Source organism: Mesoplodon bidens (assembly GCF_964165515.1).
Source record: "Mesoplodon bidens genome assembly, contig: HAP1_SCAFFOLD_144, whole genome shotgun sequence".
NCBI lineage: Eukaryota > Metazoa > Chordata > Mammalia > Artiodactyla > Ziphiidae > Mesoplodon > Mesoplodon bidens.
Genome location: NW_027671255.1, coordinates 800,608 through 819,529, shown reverse-complemented (window position 1 = coordinate 819,529; position 18,922 = coordinate 800,608). Strand labels below are relative to the sequence as shown.

At 49.7% G+C, this 18,922-nt stretch overlaps 1 protein-coding gene across 1 annotated transcript; it reads left to right on the top strand.

Moving 5' to 3' along the window:
- Positions 1-3,642: 3,642 nt before the first annotated feature.
- On the top strand, positions 3,643-17,889 carry LOC308611664 (Golgi-associated RAB2 interactor protein 3-like; the record flags this gene model as incomplete). The annotated part of the gene is made up of 3 exons (XM_081260369.1): positions 3,643-3,840; positions 8,590-8,850; positions 17,869-17,889. The coding sequence occupies 3 exons, from the start codon at positions 3,643-3,645 to the stop codon at positions 17,887-17,889; spliced, it is 480 nt and encodes a 159-aa protein (XP_081116495.1).
- Positions 17,890-18,922: the final 1,033 nt, after the last annotated feature.

Sequence of the window (18,922 nt, the reverse complement as noted above, 5' to 3'; positions counted from 1 at the left end):
AAGTGTATATCATCATGGAGAATTGTATCAGTGCTCTCCCTGACCCTGGGACTGTTCAAGTACAGTGGAGTGGCCGTTTGACAGGGGTGCAGTAGATGGGGTCTTGCATCCAATGGGAGCTTAGACTGGGTGATTTCAAAGGTTATTCTAAGTATAAGGCCTTGAGTTGCTCAGCTCCAGGATGAGAGAGGAGCGGACAGTTCTGAGCTCACTTTCTGTCATCTCTATCTTACCTGTCTCTCCTCCCCTTGGCTCAGACCACAGAGCTCCACAGAGAAAGTGATCAGGATGAGGTTGGGCTTCACAAGCTTCGTGACGTGACTGGAGCCACGTCTTGTGCTTATGTAGGGGGAAAGGGAATCCATCATGCCCCCCGTGGGTCACCTGCAGCCCTGAAAGGCGCCGAAGGATCGGCGGCAGGGATGACCGTGGGCCTGGCGGGAGCCACCATCGAGGATCCAGGAGAAAGCGGATCCGTCCAGGCCACTGCAGGTGCTGCCAGCCTATCCCTGCAGGAAACGAACCTGGTCTCAGCGGGTGTTGCCAGCATATCCTCGACGGGGGCAGATGGTCCAGAGAGCAGCATGAGCATGGTGTTGCCAGCTGCAGTCACAACCAGAAAGCCTGCTGCTGGAAGAGCTGAAGGGAAGGTCGCAGCCCCCATGGTCTCCACCTTGCAGAGCGAAGGCTACACGTCTGAACGGGATGGAAGCCAGAAGGTCTCCCACCCCAGGGATGAAGCCTGGAAGGAAAAAAAGGAAAGAAGGACACGTCTTCATCGAGGAAAAGTTCCCATCACCGCAGGACAGGTGAAGGTCACCACAGGACACGAGGGAACAAGACCCAGAAAGCATCCTCCCACTGGTCCTCATGCGGCCATGAAAACCCCAAAGATGACAAAGGAGGGGAGGACAGCACGCAGACGGAGGAAGAGCCAGCCCGCCACCAGTTCGGGGACTCTAAGTAAGACCGCCAGTGAGATCCGCTCCGTCTTTAGGCGCTTCAGTCATTCCCCATTCAGAACCAAGGCTCACACATGACCACTGGGAGGTAGACAAAGCCCCGGTTGGCTTGGATCCTTCCCTAGAGAGGCAATTCCTACTTTCTCTAATAAAGGAAACCATACAACTCCAAAACAAATGCTATCTTGTGTTTTCTATGTCCCCTCGCCTGGTAGTGACTTGACAGTGACTTCTGTGGTGCGAATTGTGCTTTGGCCTGAGACCCCAGAATCAAAATTTTGTTGTACAAGATAGGTATTAAGTATCATTAAGCCATTCACTAGGGCTGGAAATAGATGCACTCTACAGAAATTTTCATTGCGAGGTTGCGAATCTTTTGAAATAAGATTTAATATGTAAATAGCTTGGGGAGAAGACAAGCTGGGGGAAGTGACTGTGTGATGTGTATACTTGCGTTGCTGAATTAATTACTTAACTCATCAAGTATTTATTGGCTGTCCGTGCTGTGCCTAGCACGAGGCTATGTTATTGAACAACCATCCTTTTCTCAGCAAAGCACTTTGCTTTGGTTATGGGCACTCTGTAGAAGGCAAGGAAATAAGCACAGAAAAAGGTTTTCGTCGCTTGCTCGAAGTTCACACGTGCATAGCCACTGCCAGAAAGAGAAGCCTGTTTTCCCAGCAAGGCTTCTCCAGGGCACTTAGGGTGGAGGGAGGACAAGTCTGCAGCCGGGGCTGAGCTTCAGGCCATAGCTGGGGTCAGAGGTTCACCTTATGAAAACAGAAACTCTCTCTGGCTTGTAAGGAAATCAAACCATTGGGAGTTATTTTACTTTGTGTAGGATAAAACAGAACACGGGGGGATCAGGGTTGTCATTGGCTCAACAAAGGGACACAATCTTTATGGTAGAAGCAGCACCAACGAGGAGTCAGGAAATCTGAGTTCCTATCCTGTCTGGGCCACTGACTCTCTTGGGTCACTCTGCCTTCTGTAATGGTACCTCGGTGGGCAGCCACGGGGTCCCCAACTGTAAAACCAATGGATTGGACCGCTGCAGTGATTCTTACCCTTGGTTGTATGTTGGGAGTTCCCTGGGGAGCTTCAAAACAAACAAACAAACAAACAAAAAAACATTGATAGCCTGACCCCAATCCCAGAGATTCTGATGACATTTAAGTGGGGTAAGCCCTCCAGCACTGGGAGTTTTAAAAATCTCACCCAATAATTCTACTGTGCAGCAGCCAAGTTGGAAAACCACTGGGCTAGGAGGTCTGGGGGGCCTCTTTCAGCCCCAGTATGCCATAACTTTACAGTGGAAGACAGTAGTTCTCAAACATTCACATGCATAAGGATGACCTGGGAAGCCTATATAAAAAATAACATTTCTCACCATATGATAGCCCTTATACATGGACTCTAAAGTACGATGCAAATGAACATATCTGCAAAACAGAAACAGACTCCCAGACATAGAAGAGAGACTTGGGGTTTTCAGTGGGGTTGGGGGCAGGGAAGGATTGGGAGTTTGGGATTAGCAGATACAAACTACAGGGTGGATAAACAGCAGGGTCCTACTGTAGAGCACAGAGAGCTATAGTCAGTATCCTGTGATCAACCATAATGGAAAAGAATAGGAAAAAGACTATACATGAAATATACAAAGAATACACATGAAACTGAATCAGAAATTAACAGAAGAAATTAACACAACAGAAAGGAACACAACATTGCAAATCAACTATACGTCAATAAAAAAGAAGGGGGGAAAGGAAAAAAATAGAAGCCAAGGTTGGGTTCCCTTTGTGGGGAGGGAGCACGCAGAAGAGGGGCTGGCAGGGTTCTATTCCTTGCTCTGGGTGGCAGCTACAAGGCTGCTCACTTTCTTGTTACTCATTAAGCTATATATTTATGGTTTGTGCACTTTCATGAATGTGTGTTATATTTCACAAGAAAAACAGTTTCTAAAACTGTAAAAAAATATAAATATAAAACGTTAGCCTCCTTGAAAAGAGAAAATGGGTGAGAAAATTCTCCATATCCTGGAAATGACAGTACCAATGGGACTCTGACAGGTAGCACTCTTTCTAAGTTCCTGCCAGCACTGTGCTATATATGCTGGGGGCACAGAGAACAGCAATCCCCATAGGATGCCTGCCCTTAGCAAGTAAACGGTCCACTTCCAGGATTTTATCCCCAGGACATCATTCAGCAGAAGCGCCAAGATGATGGAGATTTGTAACAACAACAAGACTGGAAACCACCCAGATATTTACAGAAGCAGGAGGGTTTTCTCAACCTTTTGAGTAGAAAGACTATCCAGCCTACCCACACGTATACCCTGGCAGGGTCAGCCTGTTCCCTATGGACGTGGTGGTTGGTTTAGGGGGAGGCTGGTGAGCCTGCCCCAAGGGGGTGGGGGCTTGGAGGCTCAACAAAGGGGTGTGTGATGCGATGGTGACGGGTCACAAAGGGCTTGAGGTATAAATAGGGTCGGGTCAAGAGACTCTGGCAGAGTCCTGCAGGGAGGTGACGAGGTGCTTTCGTTCCCTCTCTCTCTCTCTCTCCGAGACTCAATTTGTGGCTGGTGGCTCTGTCTTGAACGAAGAGAGCCATGAGCAGTGAGAGTTTACCTCATTACACGGCCAATAGCTACTGTTCAGTGGGGGTGTCGAGGACCTCCATGGGGGTCCTGCAACGACAACTGTACGAGGGAGGAGAGTATGACATTTTCAAGTACGCTCCCATGTTTGAGAGCGACTTTATCCAGGTCAGCAAGGAAGGAGAACTGATTGACCTAGACAACCGCGTCCGAACGGTGACTGTGGGCATCGCATCCACCAGCCCCCTCTTCCCACTACCTGACGTCATGCTGCTGGCCCGACCAAGGAAAGTCTGTGCCGGGATCACCAAGGGGAGAGGTTGCAAGCCCGTGAAGACCCTAGAGCTCACCAAGCTGCTCCCCTTGAAGTTTGTCAAGATCTCCATCCACAACCGGGAGAAACAGCAGCTGTGCCTGAATCTTGCTACCGGCCGGACTTTCTATCTGCAGCTGTGCCCCTCTTCCGACGCACAAGAAGACCTCTTTTCCTATTGGGAAAAGCTTGTCTATATCCTGAGACCACCGGTAGACAGTTACAGCAGTACCCCGATGCTCCAAACTGGAGATGCAGCGACTACAGAGGATGCCAAAATCCTAGTGGTAAGCACCGACAGGGACTCAAGAACACGGGGCAGGGCGCTTCGGGAGAGCAGGGCAAAGCTGGTCCTTCATAGCCTTTGGTGCTCTCTGAGACTCGCCTGGGAAATACCTTCTACCGTTGAAAAGGGTCAGGGACAAACGAGCTATCACTACGGGAGTCACAACACTGGAGAGGTTCTGAGTGCTTCTCCACCTTGTCCCACGAGGCCGAGTTTCAGAGAGACCTTAGGTATCATCTCGGCTGCACTGGTCTCATCACCAGGGCTGTAATCCCTTCTACAGCATCCTGACTGTCTGGTCTCTTCCTGAACACTTACCCCAGCCCAGGTAGTCTCAGCAGGTGGGGAACATCATTCACAGTTAGGAAGTCCTTCCTTCATTGTGTCTCCCCGGGAGTCCGACACGCTGACTCAAATCAGCCCCACCCGTGGAGTCACCAAAATGTACAAGGTGTGCATCCCTTGACCCAGGAACCCCACTTCTAGGAATCTGTCCTGCAGAGAGAGAAGCACAAGGGTATAAAGTTAAAGTGTATATCATCATGGAGAATTGTATCAGTGCTCTCCCTGACCCTGGGACTGTTCAAGTACAGTGGAGTGGCCGATTGACAGGGGTGCAGTAGATGGGGTCTTGCGTCCAATGGGAGCTTAGACTGGGTGATTTCAAAGGTTATTCTAAGTATAAGGCCTTGAGTTGCTCAGCTCCAGGATGAGAGAGGAGCGGACAATTCTGAGCTCACTTTCTGTCATCTCTATCTTACCTGTCTCTCCTCCCCTTGGCTCAGACCACAGAGCTCCACAGAGAAAGGGATCAGGATGAGGTTGGGCTTCACAAGCTTCGTGACGTGACTGGAGCCACGTCTTATGCTTATGTAGGGGGAAAGGGAATCCATCATGCCCCCCGTGGGTCACCTGCAGCCCTGAAAGGCGCCGAAGGATCGGCGGCAGGGATGACCGTGGGCCTGGCGGGAGCCACCATCGAGGATCCAGGAGAAAGCGGATCCGTCCAGGCCACTGCAGGTGCTGCCAGCCTATCCCTGCAGGAAACGAACCTGGTCTCAGCGGGTGTTGCCAGCATATCCTCGACGGGGGCAGATGGTCCAGAGAGCAGCATGAGCATGGTGTTGCCAGCTGCAGTCACAACCAGCAAGCCTGCTGCTGGAAGAGCTGAAGGGAAGGTCGCAGCCCCCATGGTCTCCACCTTGCAGAGCGAAGGCTACACGTCTGAACGGGATGGAAGCCAGAAGGTCTCCCACCCCAGGGATGAAGCCTGGAAGGAAAAAAAGGAAAGAAGGACACGTCTTCATCGAGGAAAAGTTCCCATCACCGCAGGACAGGTGAAGGTCACCACAGGACACGAGGGGACAAGACCCAGAAAGCATCCTCCCACTGGTCCTCATGCGGCCATGAAAACCCCAAAGTTGACAAAGGAGGGGAGGACAGCACGCAGACGGAGGAAGAGCCAGCCCGCCACCAGTTCGGGGACTCTAAGTAAGACCGCCTGTGAGATCCGCTCCGTCTTTAGGCGCTTCAGTCATTCCCCATTCAGAACCAAGGCTCACACATGACCACTGGGAGGTAGACAAAGCCCCGGTTGGCTTGGATCCTTCCCTAGAGAGGCAATTCCTACTTTCTCTAATAAAGGAAACCATACAACTCCGAAAGAAATGCGATCTTGTGTTTTCTATGTCCCCTCGCCTGGTAGTGACTTGACAGTGACTTCTGTGGTGCGAATTGTGCTTTGGCCTGAGACCCCAGAATCAAAATTTTGTTGTACAAGATAGGTATTAAGTATCATTAAGCCATTCACTAGGGCTGGAAATAGATGCACTCTACAGAAATTTTCATTGCGAGGTTGCGAATCTTTTGAAATAAGATTTAATATGTAAATAGCTTGGGGAGAAGACAAGCTGGGGGAAGTGACTGTGTGATGTGTATACTTGCGTTGCTGAATTAATTACTTAACTCATCAAGTATTTATTGGCTGTCCGTTCTGTGCCTAGCACGAGGCTATGTTATTGAACAACCATCCTTTTCTCAGCAAAGCACTTTGCTTTGGTTATGGGCACTCTGTAGAAGGCAAGGAAATAAGCACAGAAAAAGGTTTTCGTCGCTTGCTCGAAGGTCACACGTGCATAGCCACTGCCAGAAAGAGAAGCCTGTTTTCCCAGCAAGGCTTCTCCAGGGCACTTAGGGTGGAGGGAGGACAAGTCTGCAGCCGGGGCTGAGCTTCAGGCCATAGCTGGGGTCAGAGGTTCACCTTATGAAAACAGAAACTCTCTCTGGCTTGTAAGGAAATCAAACCATTGGGAGTTATTTTACTTTGTGTAGGATAAAACAGAACACGGGGGGATCAGGGTTGTCATTGGCTCAACAAAGGGACACAATCTTTATGGTAGAAGCAGCACCAACGAGGAGTCAGGAAATCTGAGTTCCTATCCTGTCTGGGCCACTGACTCTCTTGGGTCACTCTGCCTCTCTGTAATGGTACCTCGGTGGGCAGCCACGGGGTCCCCAACTGTAAAACCAATGGATTGGACCGCTGCAGTGATTCTTACCCTTGGTTGTATGTTGGGAGTTCCCTGGGGAGCTTCAAAACAAACAAACAAACAAACAAAAAAACATTGATAGCCTGACCCCAATCCCAGAGATTCTGATGACATTTAAGTGGGGTAAGCCCTCCAGCACTGGGAGTTTTAAAAATCTCACCCAATAATTCTACTGTGCAGCAGCCAAGTTGGAAAACCACTGGGCTAGGAGGTCTGGGGGGCCTCTTTCAACCCCAGTATGCCATAACTTTACAGTGGAAGACAGTAGTTCTCAAACATTCACATGCATAAGGATCACCTGGGAAGCCTATATAAAAAATAACATTTCTCACCATATGATAGCCCTTATACATGGACTCTAAAGTACGATGCAAATGAACATATCTGCAAAACAGAAACAGACTCCCAGACATAGAAGAGAGACTTGGGGTTTTCAGTGGGGTTGGGGGCAGGGAAGGATTGGGAGTTTGGTATTAGCAGATACAAACTACAGGGTGGATAAACAGCAGGGTCCTACTGTAGAGCACAGAGAGCTATAGTCAGTATCCTGTGATCAACCATAATGGAAAAGAATAGGAAAAAGACTATACATGAAATATACAAAGAATACACATGAAACTGAATCAGAAATTAACAGAAGAAATTAACACAACAGAAAAGAACACAACATTGCAAATCAACTATACGTCAATAAAAAAGAAGGGGGGAAAGGAAAAAAATAGAAGCCAAGGTTGGGTTCCCTTTGTGGGGAGGGAGCACGCAGAAGAGGGGCTGGCAGGGTTCTATTCCTTGTTCTGGGTGGCAGCTACACGGCTGCTCACTTTCTTGTTACTCATTAAGCTATATATTTATGGTTTGTGCACTTTCATGAATGTGTGTTATATTTCACAAGAAAAACAGTTTCTAAAACTGTAAAAAAATATAAATATAAAACGTTAGCCTCCTTGAAAAGAGAAAATGGGTGAGAAAATTCTCCATATCCTGGAAATGACAGTACCAATGGGACTCTGAGAGGTAGCACTCTTTCTAAGTTCCTGCCATCACTGTGCTATATACGCTGGGGGCACAGAGAACAGCAATCCCCATAGGATGCCTGCCCTTAGCAAGTACACGGTCCACTTCCAGGATTTTATCCCCAGGACATCATTCAGCAGAAGCGCCAAGATGATGGAGATTTGTAACAACAACAAGACTGGAAACCACCCAGATATTTACAAAGGCATGAGGGTTTTCTCAAACTTTTGAGTAGAAAGACTATCCAGCCTACCCACACGTATACCCTGGCAGGGTCAGCCTGTTCCCTATGGACGTGGTGGTTGGTTTAGGGGGAGGCTGGTGAGCCTGCCCCAAGGGGCTGGGGGCTTGGAGGCTCACCAAAGGGGTGTGTAATGCGATGGTGACGGGTCACAAAGGGCTTGCGGTAGAAATAGGGTCGGGTCAAGAGACTCTGGCAGAGTCCTGCAGGGAGGTGACGAGGTGCTTTCGTTCCCTCTCTCTCTCTCTCTCCGAGACTCAATTTGTGGCTGGTGGCTCTGTCTTGAACGAAGAGAGCCATGAGCAGTGAGAGTTTACCTCATTACACGGCCAATAGCTACTGTTCAGTGGGGGTGTCGAGGACCTCCATGGGGGTCCTGCAACGACAACTGTACGAGGGAGGAGAGTATGACATTTTCAAGTACGCTCCCATGTTTGAGAGCGACTTTATCCAGGTCAGCAAGGAAGGAGAACTGATTGACCTAGACAACCGCGTCCGAACGGTGACTGTGGGCATCGCATCCACCAGCCCCCTCTTCCCACTACCTGACGTCATGCTGCTGGCCCGACCAAGGAAAGTCTGTGCCGGGATCACCAAGGGGAGAGGTTGCAAGCCCGTGAAGACCCTAGAGCTCACCAAGCTGCTCCCCTTGAAGTTTGTCAAGATCTCCATCCACAACCGGGAGAAACAGCAGCTGTGCCTGAATCTTGCTACCGGCCGGACTTTCTATCTGCAGCTGTGCCCCTCTTCCGACGCACAAGAAGACCTCTTTTCCTATTGGGAAAAGCTTGTCTATATCCTGAGACCACCGGTAGACAGTTACAGCAGTACCCCGATGCTCCAAACTGGAGATGCAGCGACTACAGAGGATGCCAAAATCCTAGTGGTAACACCGACAGGGACTCAAGAACACGGGGCAGGGCGCTTCGGGAGAGCAGGGCAAAGCTGGTCCTTCATAGCGTTTGGTGCTCTCTGAGACTCGCCTGGGAAATACCTTCTACCGTTGAAAAGGGTCAGGGACAAACGAGCTATCACTACGGGAGTCACAACACTGGAGAGGTTCTGAGTGCTTCTCCACCTTGTCCCACGAGGCCGAGTTTCAGAGAGACCTTAGGTATCATCTCGGCTGCACTGGTCTCATCACCAGGGCTGTAATCCCTTCTACAGCATCCTGACTGTCTGGTCTCTTCCTGAACACTTACCCCAGCCCAGGTAGTCTCAGCAGGTGGGGAACATCATTCACAGTTAGGAAGTCCTTCCTTCATTGTGTCTCCCCGGGAGTCCGACACGCTGACTCAAATCAGCCCCACCCGTGGAGTCACCAAAATGTACAAGGTGTGCATCCCTTGACCCAGGAACCCCACTTCTAGGAATCTGTCCTGCAGAGAGAGAAGCACAAGGGTATAAAGTTAAAGTGTATATCATCATGGAGAATTGTATCAGTGCTCTCCCTGACCCTGGGACTGTTCAAGTACAGTGGAGTGGCCGATTGACAGGGGTGCAGTAGATGGGGTCTTGCATCCAATGGGAGCTTAGACTGGGTGATTTCAAAGGTTATTCTAAGTATAAGGCCTTGAGTTGCTCAGCTCCAGGATGAGAGAGGAGCGGACAATTCTGAGCTCACTTTCTGTCATCTCTATCTTACCTGTCTCTCCTCCCCTTGGCTCAGACCACAGAGCTCCACAGAGAAAGGGATCAGGATGAGGTTGGGCTTCACAAGCTTCGTGACGTGACTGGAGCCACGTCTTATGCTTATGTAGGGGGAAAGGGAATCCATCATGCCCCCCGTGGGTCACCTGCAGCCCTGAAAGGCGCCGAAGGATCGGCGGCAGGGATGACCGTGGGCCTGGCGGGAGCCACCATCGAGGATCCAGGAGAAAGCGGATCCGTCCAGGCCACTGCAGGTGCTGCCAGCCTATCCCTGCAGGAAACGAACCTGGTCTCAGCGGGTGTTGCCAGCATATCCTCGACGGGGGCAGATGGTCCAGAGAGCAGCATGAGCATGGTGTTGCCAGCTGCAGTCACAACCAGCAAGCCTGCTGCTGGAAGAGCTGAAGGGAAGGTCGCAGCCCCCATGGTCTCCACCTTGCAGAGCGAAGGCTACACGTCTGAACGGGATGGAAGCCAGAAGGTCTCCCACCCCAGGGATGAAGCCTGGAAGGAAAAAAAGGAAAGAAGGACACGTCTTCATCGAGGAAAAGTTCCCATCACCGCAGGACAGGTGAAGGTCACCACAGGACACGAGGGGACAAGACCCAGAAAGCATCCTCCCACTGGTCCTCATGCGGCCATGAAAACCCCAAAGTTGACAAAGGAGGGGAGGACAGCACGCAGACGGAGGAAGAGCCAGCCCGCCACCAGTTCGGGGACTCTAAGTAAGACCGCCTGTGAGATCCGCTCCGTCTTTAGGCGCTTCAGTCATTCCCCATTCAGAACCAAGGCTCACACATGACCACTGGGAGGTAGACAAAGCCCCGGTTGGCTTGGATCCTTCCCTAGAGAGGCAATTCCTACTTTCTCTAATAAAGGAAACCATACAACTCCGAAAGAAATGCGATCTTGTGTTTTCTATGTCCCCTCGCCTGGTAGTGACTTGACAGTGACTTCTGTGGTGCGAATTGTGCTTTGGCCTGAGACCCCAGAATCAAAATTTTGTTGTACAAGATAGGTATTAAGTATCATTAAGCCATTCACTAGGGCTGGAAATAGATGCACTCTACAGAAATTTTCATTGCGAGGTTGCGAAGCTTTTGAAATAAGATTTAATATGTAAATAGCTTGGGGAGAAGACAAGCTGGGGGAAGTGACTGTGTGATGTGTATACTTGCGTTGCTGAATTAATTACTTAACTCATCAAGTATTTATTGGCTGTCCGTTCTGTGCCTAGCACGAGGCTATGTTATTGAACAACCATCCTTTTCTCAGCAAAGCACTTTGCTTTGGTTATGGGCACTCTGTAGAAGGCAAGGAAATAAGCACAGAAAAAGGTTTTCGTCGCTTGCTCGAAGGTCACACGTGCATAGCCACTGCCAGAAAGAGAAGCCTGTTTTCCCAGCAAGGCTTCTCCAGGGCACTTAGGGTGGAGGGAGGACAAGTCTGCAGCCGGGGCTGAGCTTCAGGCCATAGCTGGGGTCAGAGGTTCACCTTATGAAAACAGAAACTCTCTCTGGCTTGTAAGGAAATCAAACCATTGGGAGTTATTTTACTTTGTGTAGGATAAAACAGAACACGGGGGGATCAGGGTTGTCATTGGCTCAACAAAGGGACACAATCTTTATGGTAGAAGCAGCACCAACGAGGAGTCAGGAAATCTGAGTTCCTATCCTGTCTGGGCCACTGACTCTCTTGGGTCACTCTGCCTCTCTGTAATGGTACCTCGGTGGGCAGCCACGGGGTCCCCAACTGTAAAACCAATGGATTGGACCGCTGCAGTGATTCTTACCCTTGGTTGTATGTTGGGAGTTCCCTGGGGAGCTTCAAAACAAACAAACAAACAAACAAAAAAACATTGATAGCCTGACCCCAATCCCAGAGATTCTGATGACATTTAAGTGGGGTAAGCCCTCCAGCACTGGGAGTTTTAAAAATCTCACCCAATAATTCTACTGTGCAGCAGCCAAGTTGGAAAACCACTGGGCTAGGAGGTCTGGGGGGCCTCTTTCAACCCCAGTATGCCATAACTTTACAGTGGAAGACAGTAGTTCTCAAACATTCACATGCATAAGGATCACCTGGGAAGCCTATATAAAAAATAACATTTCTCACCATATGATAGCCCTTATACATGGACTCTAAAGTACGATGCAAATGAACATATCTGCAAAACAGAAACAGACTCCCAGACATAGAAGAGAGACTTGGGGTTTTCAGTGGGGTTGGGGGCAGGGAAGGATTGGGAGTTTGGTATTAGCAGATACAAACTACAGGGTGGATAAACAGCAGGGTCCTACTGTAGAGCACAGAGAGCTATAGTCAGTATCCTGTGATCAACCATAATGGAAAAGAATAGGAAAAAGACTATACATGAAATATACAAAGAATACACATGAAACTGAATCAGAAATTAACAGAAGAAATTAACACAACAGAAAAGAACACAACATTGCAAATCAACTATACGTCAATAAAAAAGAAGGGGGGAAAGGAAAAAAATAGAAGCCAAGGTTGGGTTCCCTTTGTGGGGAGGGAGCACGCAGAAGAGGGGCTGGCAGGGTTCTATTCCTTGTTCTGGGTGGCAGCTACACGGCTGCTCACTTTCTTGTTACTCATTAAGCTATATATTTATGGTTTGTGCACTTTCATGAATGTGTGTTATATTTCACAAGAAAAACAGTTTCTAAAACTGTAAAAAAATATAAATATAAAACGTTAGCCTCCTTGAAAAGAGAAAATGGGTGAGAAAATTCTCCATATCCTGGAAATGACAGTACCAATGGGACTCTGAGAGGTAGCACTCTTTCTAAGTTCCTGCCATCACTGTGCTATATACGCTGGGGGCACAGAGAACAGCAATCCCCATAGGATGCCTGCCCTTAGCAAGTACACGGTCCACTTCCAGGATTTTATCCCCAGGACATCATTCAGCAGAAGCGCCAAGATGATGGAGATTTGTAACAACAACAAGACTGGAAACCACCCAGATATTTACAAAGGCATGAGGGTTTTCTCAAACTTTTGAGTAGAAAGACTATCCAGCCTACCCACACGTATACCCTGGCAGGGTCAGCCTGTTCCCTATGGACGTGGTGGTTGGTTTAGGGGGAGGCTGGTGAGCCTGCCCCAAGGGGCTGGGGGCTTGGAGGCTCACCAAAGGGGTGTGTAATGCGATGGTGACGGGTCACAAAGGGCTTGCGGTAGAAATAGGGTCGGGTCAAGAGACTCTGGCAGAGTCCTGCAGGGAGGTGACGAGGTGCTTTCGTTCCCTCTCTCTCTCTCTCTCCGAGACTCAATTTGTGGCTGGTGGCTCTGTCTTGAACGAAGAGAGCCATGAGCAGTGAGAGTTTACCTCATTACACGGCCAATAGCTACTGTTCAGTGGGGGTGTCGAGGACCTCCATGGGGGTCCTGCAACGACAACTGTACGAGGGAGGAGAGTATGACATTTTCAAGTACGCTCCCATGTTTGAGAGCGACTTTATCCAGGTCAGCAAGGAAGGAGAACTGATTGACCTAGACAACCACGTCCGAACGGTGACTGTGGGCGTCGCATTCACCAGCCCCCTCTTCCCACTACCTGACGTCATGCTGCTGGCCCGACCAAGGAAAGTCTGTGCCGGGATCACCAAGGGGAGAGGTTGCAAGCCCGTGAAGACCCTAGAGCTCACCAAGCTGCTCCCCTTGAAGTTTGTCAAGATCTCCATCCACAACCGGGAGAAACAGCAGCGGTGCCTGAATCTTGCTACCGGCCGGACTTTCTATCTGCAGCTGTGCCCCTCTTCTGACGCACAAGAAGACCTCTTTTCCTATTGGGAAAAGCTTGTCTATATCCTGAGACCACCGGTAGACAGTTACAGCAGTACCCCGATGTTCCAAACTGGAGATGCAGCGACTACAGAGGATGCCAAAATCCTAGTGGTAAGCACCGACAGGGACTCAAGAACACGGGGCAGGGCGCTTCGGGAGAGCAGGGCAAAGCTGGTCCTTCATAGCGTTTGGTGCTCTCTGAGACTCGCCTGGGAAATACCTTCTACCGTTGAAAAGGGTCAGGGACAAACGAGCTATCACTACGGGAGTCACCACACTGGAGAGGTTCTGAGTGCTTCTCCACCTTGTCCCACGAGGCCGAGTTTCAGAGAGACCTTAGGTATCATCTCGGCTGCACTGGTCTCATCACCAGGGCTGTAATCCCTTCTACAGCATCCTGACTGTCTGGTCTCTTCCTGAACACTTACCCCAGCCCAGGTAGTCTCAGCAGGTGGGGAACATCATTCACAGTTAGGAAGTCCTTCCTTCATTGTGCCTCCCCGGGACTCAGACACGCTGACTCAAATCAGCCCAACCCGTGGAGTCACCAAAATGTACAAGGTGTGCATCCCTTGACCCAGGAACCCCACTTCTAGGAATCTGTCCTGCAGAGAGAGAAGCACAACGGTACAAAGTTAAAGTGTATATCATCATGGAGAATTGTATCAGTGCTCTCCCGGACCCTGGGACTGTTCAAGTAAAGTGGAGTGGCCGTTTGACAGGGGTGCAGTAGATGGGGTCTTACATCCAATGGGAGCATAGACTGGGTGATTTCAAAGGTTATTCTAAGTATAAGGCCTTGAGTTGCTCAGCTCCAGGATGAGAGAAGAGCGGACAGTTCTGAGCTCACTTTCTGTCATCTCTAACTTACCTGTCTCTCCTCCCCTTGGCTCAGACCACAGAGCTCCACAGAGAAAGGGATCAGGATGAGTTTGGGTTTCACAAGCTTCGTGACGTGACTGGAGCCACGTCTTGTGCTTATGTAGGGGGAAAGGGAATCCATCATGCCCCCCGTGGGTCACCTGCAGCCCTGAAAGGCGCCGAAGGATCGGCGGCAGGGATGACCGTGGGCCTGGCGGGAGCCACCATCGAGGATCCAGGAGAAAGCGGATCCGTCCAGGCCACTGCAGGTGCTGCCAGCCTATCCCTGCAGGAAACGAACCTGGTCTCAGCGGGTGTTGCCAGCATATCCTCGACGGGGGCGGATGGTCCAGAGAGCAGCATGAGCCTGGTGTTGCCAGCTGCAGTCACAACCAGCAAGCCTGCTGCTGGAAGAGCTGAAGGGAAGGTCGCAGCCCCCATGGTCTCCACCTTGCAGAGCGAAGGCTACACGTCTGAACGGGATGGAAGCCAGAAGGTCTCCCACCCCAGGGATGAAGCCTGGAAGGAAAAAAAGGAAAGAAGGACACGTCTTCATCGAGGAAAAGTTCCCAACACCGCAGGACAGGTGAAGGTCACCACAGGACAAGAGGGGACAAGACCCAGAAAGCATCCTCCCACTGGTCCTCATGCGGCCATGAAAACCCCAAAGTTGACAAAGGAGGGGAGGACAGCACGCAGACGGAGGAAGAGCCAGCCCGCCACCAGTTCGGGGACTCTAAGTAAGACCGCCTGTGAGATCCGCTCCGTCTTTAGGCGCTTCAGTCATTCCCCATTCAGAACCAAGGCTCACACATGACCACTGGGAGGTAGACAAAGCCCCGGTTGGCTTGGATCCTTCCCTAGAGAGGCAATTCCTACTTTCTCTAATAAAGGAAACCATACAACTCCGAAAGAAATGCGATCTTGTGTTTTCTATGTCCCCTCGCCTGGTAGTGACTTGACAGTGACTTCTGTGGTGCGAATTGTGCTTTGGCCTGAGACCCCAGAATCAAAATTTTGTTGTACAAGATAGGTATTAAGTATCATTAAGCCATTCACTAGGGCTGGAAATAGATGCACTCTACAGAAATTTTCATTGCGAGGTTGCGAATCTTTTGAAATAAGATTTAATATGTAAATAGCTTGGGGAGAAGACAAGCTGGGGGAAGTGACTGTGTGATGTGTATACTTGCGTTGCTGAATTAATTACTTAACTCATCAAGTATTTATTGGCTGTCCGTTCTGTGCCTAGCACGAGGCTATGTTATTGAACAACCATCCTTTTCTCAGCAAAGCACTTTGCTTTGGTTATGGGCACTCTGTAGAAGGCAAGGAAATAAGCACAGAAAAAGGTTTTCGTCGCTTGCTCGAAGGTCACACGTGCATAGCCACTGCCAGAAAGAGAAGCCTGTTTTCCCAGCAAGGCTTCTCCAGGGCACTTAGGGTGGAGGGAGGACAAGTCTGCAGCCGGGGCTGAGCTTCAGGCCATAGCTGGGGTCAGAGGTTCACCTTATGAAAACAGAAACTCTCTCTGGCTTGTAAGGAAATCAAACCATTGGGAGTTATTTTACTTTGTGTAGGATAAAACAGAACACGGGGGGATCAGGGTTGTCATTGGCTCAACAAAGGGACACAATCTTTATGGTAGAAGCAGCACCAACGAGGAGTCAGGAAATCTGAGTTCCTATCCTGTCTGGGCCACTGACTCTCTTGGGTCACTCTGCCTCTCTGTAATGGTACCTCGGTGGGCAGCCACGGGGTCCCCAACTGTAAAACCAATGGATTGGACCGCTGCAGTGATTCTTACCCTTGGTTGTATGTTGGGAGTTCCCTGGGGAGCTTCAAAACAAACAAACAAACAAACAAAAAAACATTGATAGCCTGACCCCAATCCCAGAGATTCTGATGACATTTAAGTGGGGTAAGCCCTCCAGCACTGGGAGTTTTAAAAATCTCACCCAATAATTCTACTGTGCAGCAGCCAAGTTGGAAAACCACTGGGCTAGGAGGTCTGGGGGGCCTCTTTCAACCCCAGTATGCCATAACTTTACAGTGGAAGACAGTAGTTCTCAAACATTCACATGCATAAGGATCACCTGGGAAGCCTATATAAAAAATAACATTTCTCACCATATGATAGCCCTTATACATGGACTCTAAAGTACGATGCAAATGAACATATCTGCAAAACAGAAACAGACTCCCAGACATAGAAGAGAGACTTGGGGTTTTCAGTGGGGTTGGGGGCAGGGAAGGATTGGGAGTTTGGTATTAGCAGATACAAACTACAGGGTGGATAAACAGCAGGGTCCTACTGTAGAGCACAGAGAGCTATAGTCAGTATCCTGTGATCAACCATAATGGAAAAGAATAGGAAAAAGACTATACATGAAATATACAAAGAATACACATGAAACTGAATCAGAAATTAACAGAAGAAATTAACACAACAGAAAAGAACACAACATTGCAAATCAACTATACGTCAATAAAAAAGAAGGGGGGAAAGGAAAAAAATAGAAGCCAAGGTTGGGTTCCCTTTGTGGGGAGGGAGCACGCAGAAGAGGGGCTGGCAGGGTTCTATTCCTTGTTCTGGGTGGCAGCTACACGGCTGCTCACTTTCTTGTTACTCATTAAGCTATATATTTATGGTTTGTGCACTTTCATGAATGTGTGTTATATTTCACAAGAAAAACAGTTTCTAAAACTGTAAAAAAATATAAATATAAAACGTTAGCCTCCTTGAAAAGAGAAAATGGGTGAGAAAATTCTCCATATCCTGGAAATGACAGTACCAATGGGACTCTGAGAGGTAGCACTCTTTCTAAGTTCCTGCCATCACTGTGCTATATACGCTGGGGGCACAGAGAACAGCAATCCCAATAGGATGCCTGCCCTTAACAAGTACACGGTCCACTTCCAGGATTTTATCCCCAGGACATCATTCAGCAGAAGCGCCAAGATGATGGAGATTTGTAACAACAACAAGACTGGAAACCACCCAGATATTTACAAAGGCATGAGGGTTTCTCAACCTTTTGAGTAGAAAGACTATCCAGCCTACCCACACGTATACCCTGGCAGGGTCAGCCTGTTCCCTATGGACGTGGTGGTTGGTTTAGGGGGAGGCTGGTGAGCCTGCCCCAAGGGGGTGGGGGCTTGGAGGCTCACCAAAGGGGTGTGTAATGCGATGGTGACGGGTCACAAAGGGCTTGCGGTAGAAATAGGGTCGGGTCAAGAGACTCTGGCAGAGTCCTGCAGGGAGGTGACGAGGTGCTTTCGTTCCCTCTCTCTCTCTCTCTCCGAGACTCAATTTGTGGCTGGTGGCTCTGTCGTGAACGAAGAGAGCCATGAGCAGTGAGAGTTTACCTCATTACACGGCCAATAGCTACTGTTCAGTGGGGGTGTCGAGGACCTCCATGGGGGTCCTGCAACGACAACTGTACGAGGGAGGAGAGTATGACATTTTCAAGTACGCTCCCATGTTTGAGAGCGACTTTATCCAGGTCAGCAAGGAAGGAGAACTGATTGACCTAGACAACCGCGTCCGAACGGTGACTGTGGGCGTCGCATCCACCAGCCCCCTCTTCCCACTACCTGACGACATGCTGCTGGCCCGTCCAAGGAAAGTCTGTGCCGGGATCACCAAGGGGAGAGGTTGCAAGCCCGTGAAGACCCTAGAGCTCACCAAGCTGCTCCCCTTGAAGTTTGTCAAGATCTCCATCCACAACCGGGAGAAACAGCAGCTGTGCCTGAATCTTGCTACCGGCCGGACTTTCTATCTGCAGCTGTGCCCCTCTTCCGACGCACAAGAAGACCTCTTTTCCTATTGGGAAAAGCTTGTCTATATCCTGAGACCACCGGTAGACAGTTACAGCAGTACCCCGATGCTCCAAACTGGAGATGCAGCGACTACAGAGGATGCCAAAATCCTAGTGGTAAGCACCGACAGGGACTCAAGAACACGGGGCAGGGCGCTTCCGGAGAGCAGGGCAAAGCTGGTCCTTCATAGCGTTTGGTGCTCTCTGAGACTCGCCTGGGAAATACCTTCTACCGTTGAAAAGGGTCAGGGACAAACGAGCTATCACTACGGGAGTCACCACACTGGAGAGGTTCTGAGTGCTTCTCCACCTTGTCCCACGAGGCCGAGTTTCAGAGAGACCTTATGTATCATCTCGGCTGCACTGGTCTCATCACCAGGGCTGTAATCCCTTCTACAGCATCCTGACTCTCTGGTCTCTTCCTGAACACTTACCCCAGCCCAGGTAGTCTCAGCAGGTGGGGAACATCATTCACAGTTAGGAAGTCCTTCCTTCATTGTGTCTCCCCGGGAGTCCGACACGCTGACTCAAATCAGCCCCACCCGTGGAGTCACCAAAATGTACAAGGTGTGCATCCCTTGACCCAGGAACCCCACTTCTAGGAATCTGTCCTGCAGAGAGAGAAGCACAAGGGTATAAAGTTAAAGTGTATATCATCATGGAGAATTGTATCAGTGCTCTCCCTGACCCTGGGACTGTTCAAGTACAGTGGAGTGGCCGTTTGACAGGGGTGCAGTAGATGGGGTCTTGCATCCAATGGGAGCTTAGACTGGGTGATTTCAAAGGTTATTCTAAGTATAAGGCCTTGAGTTG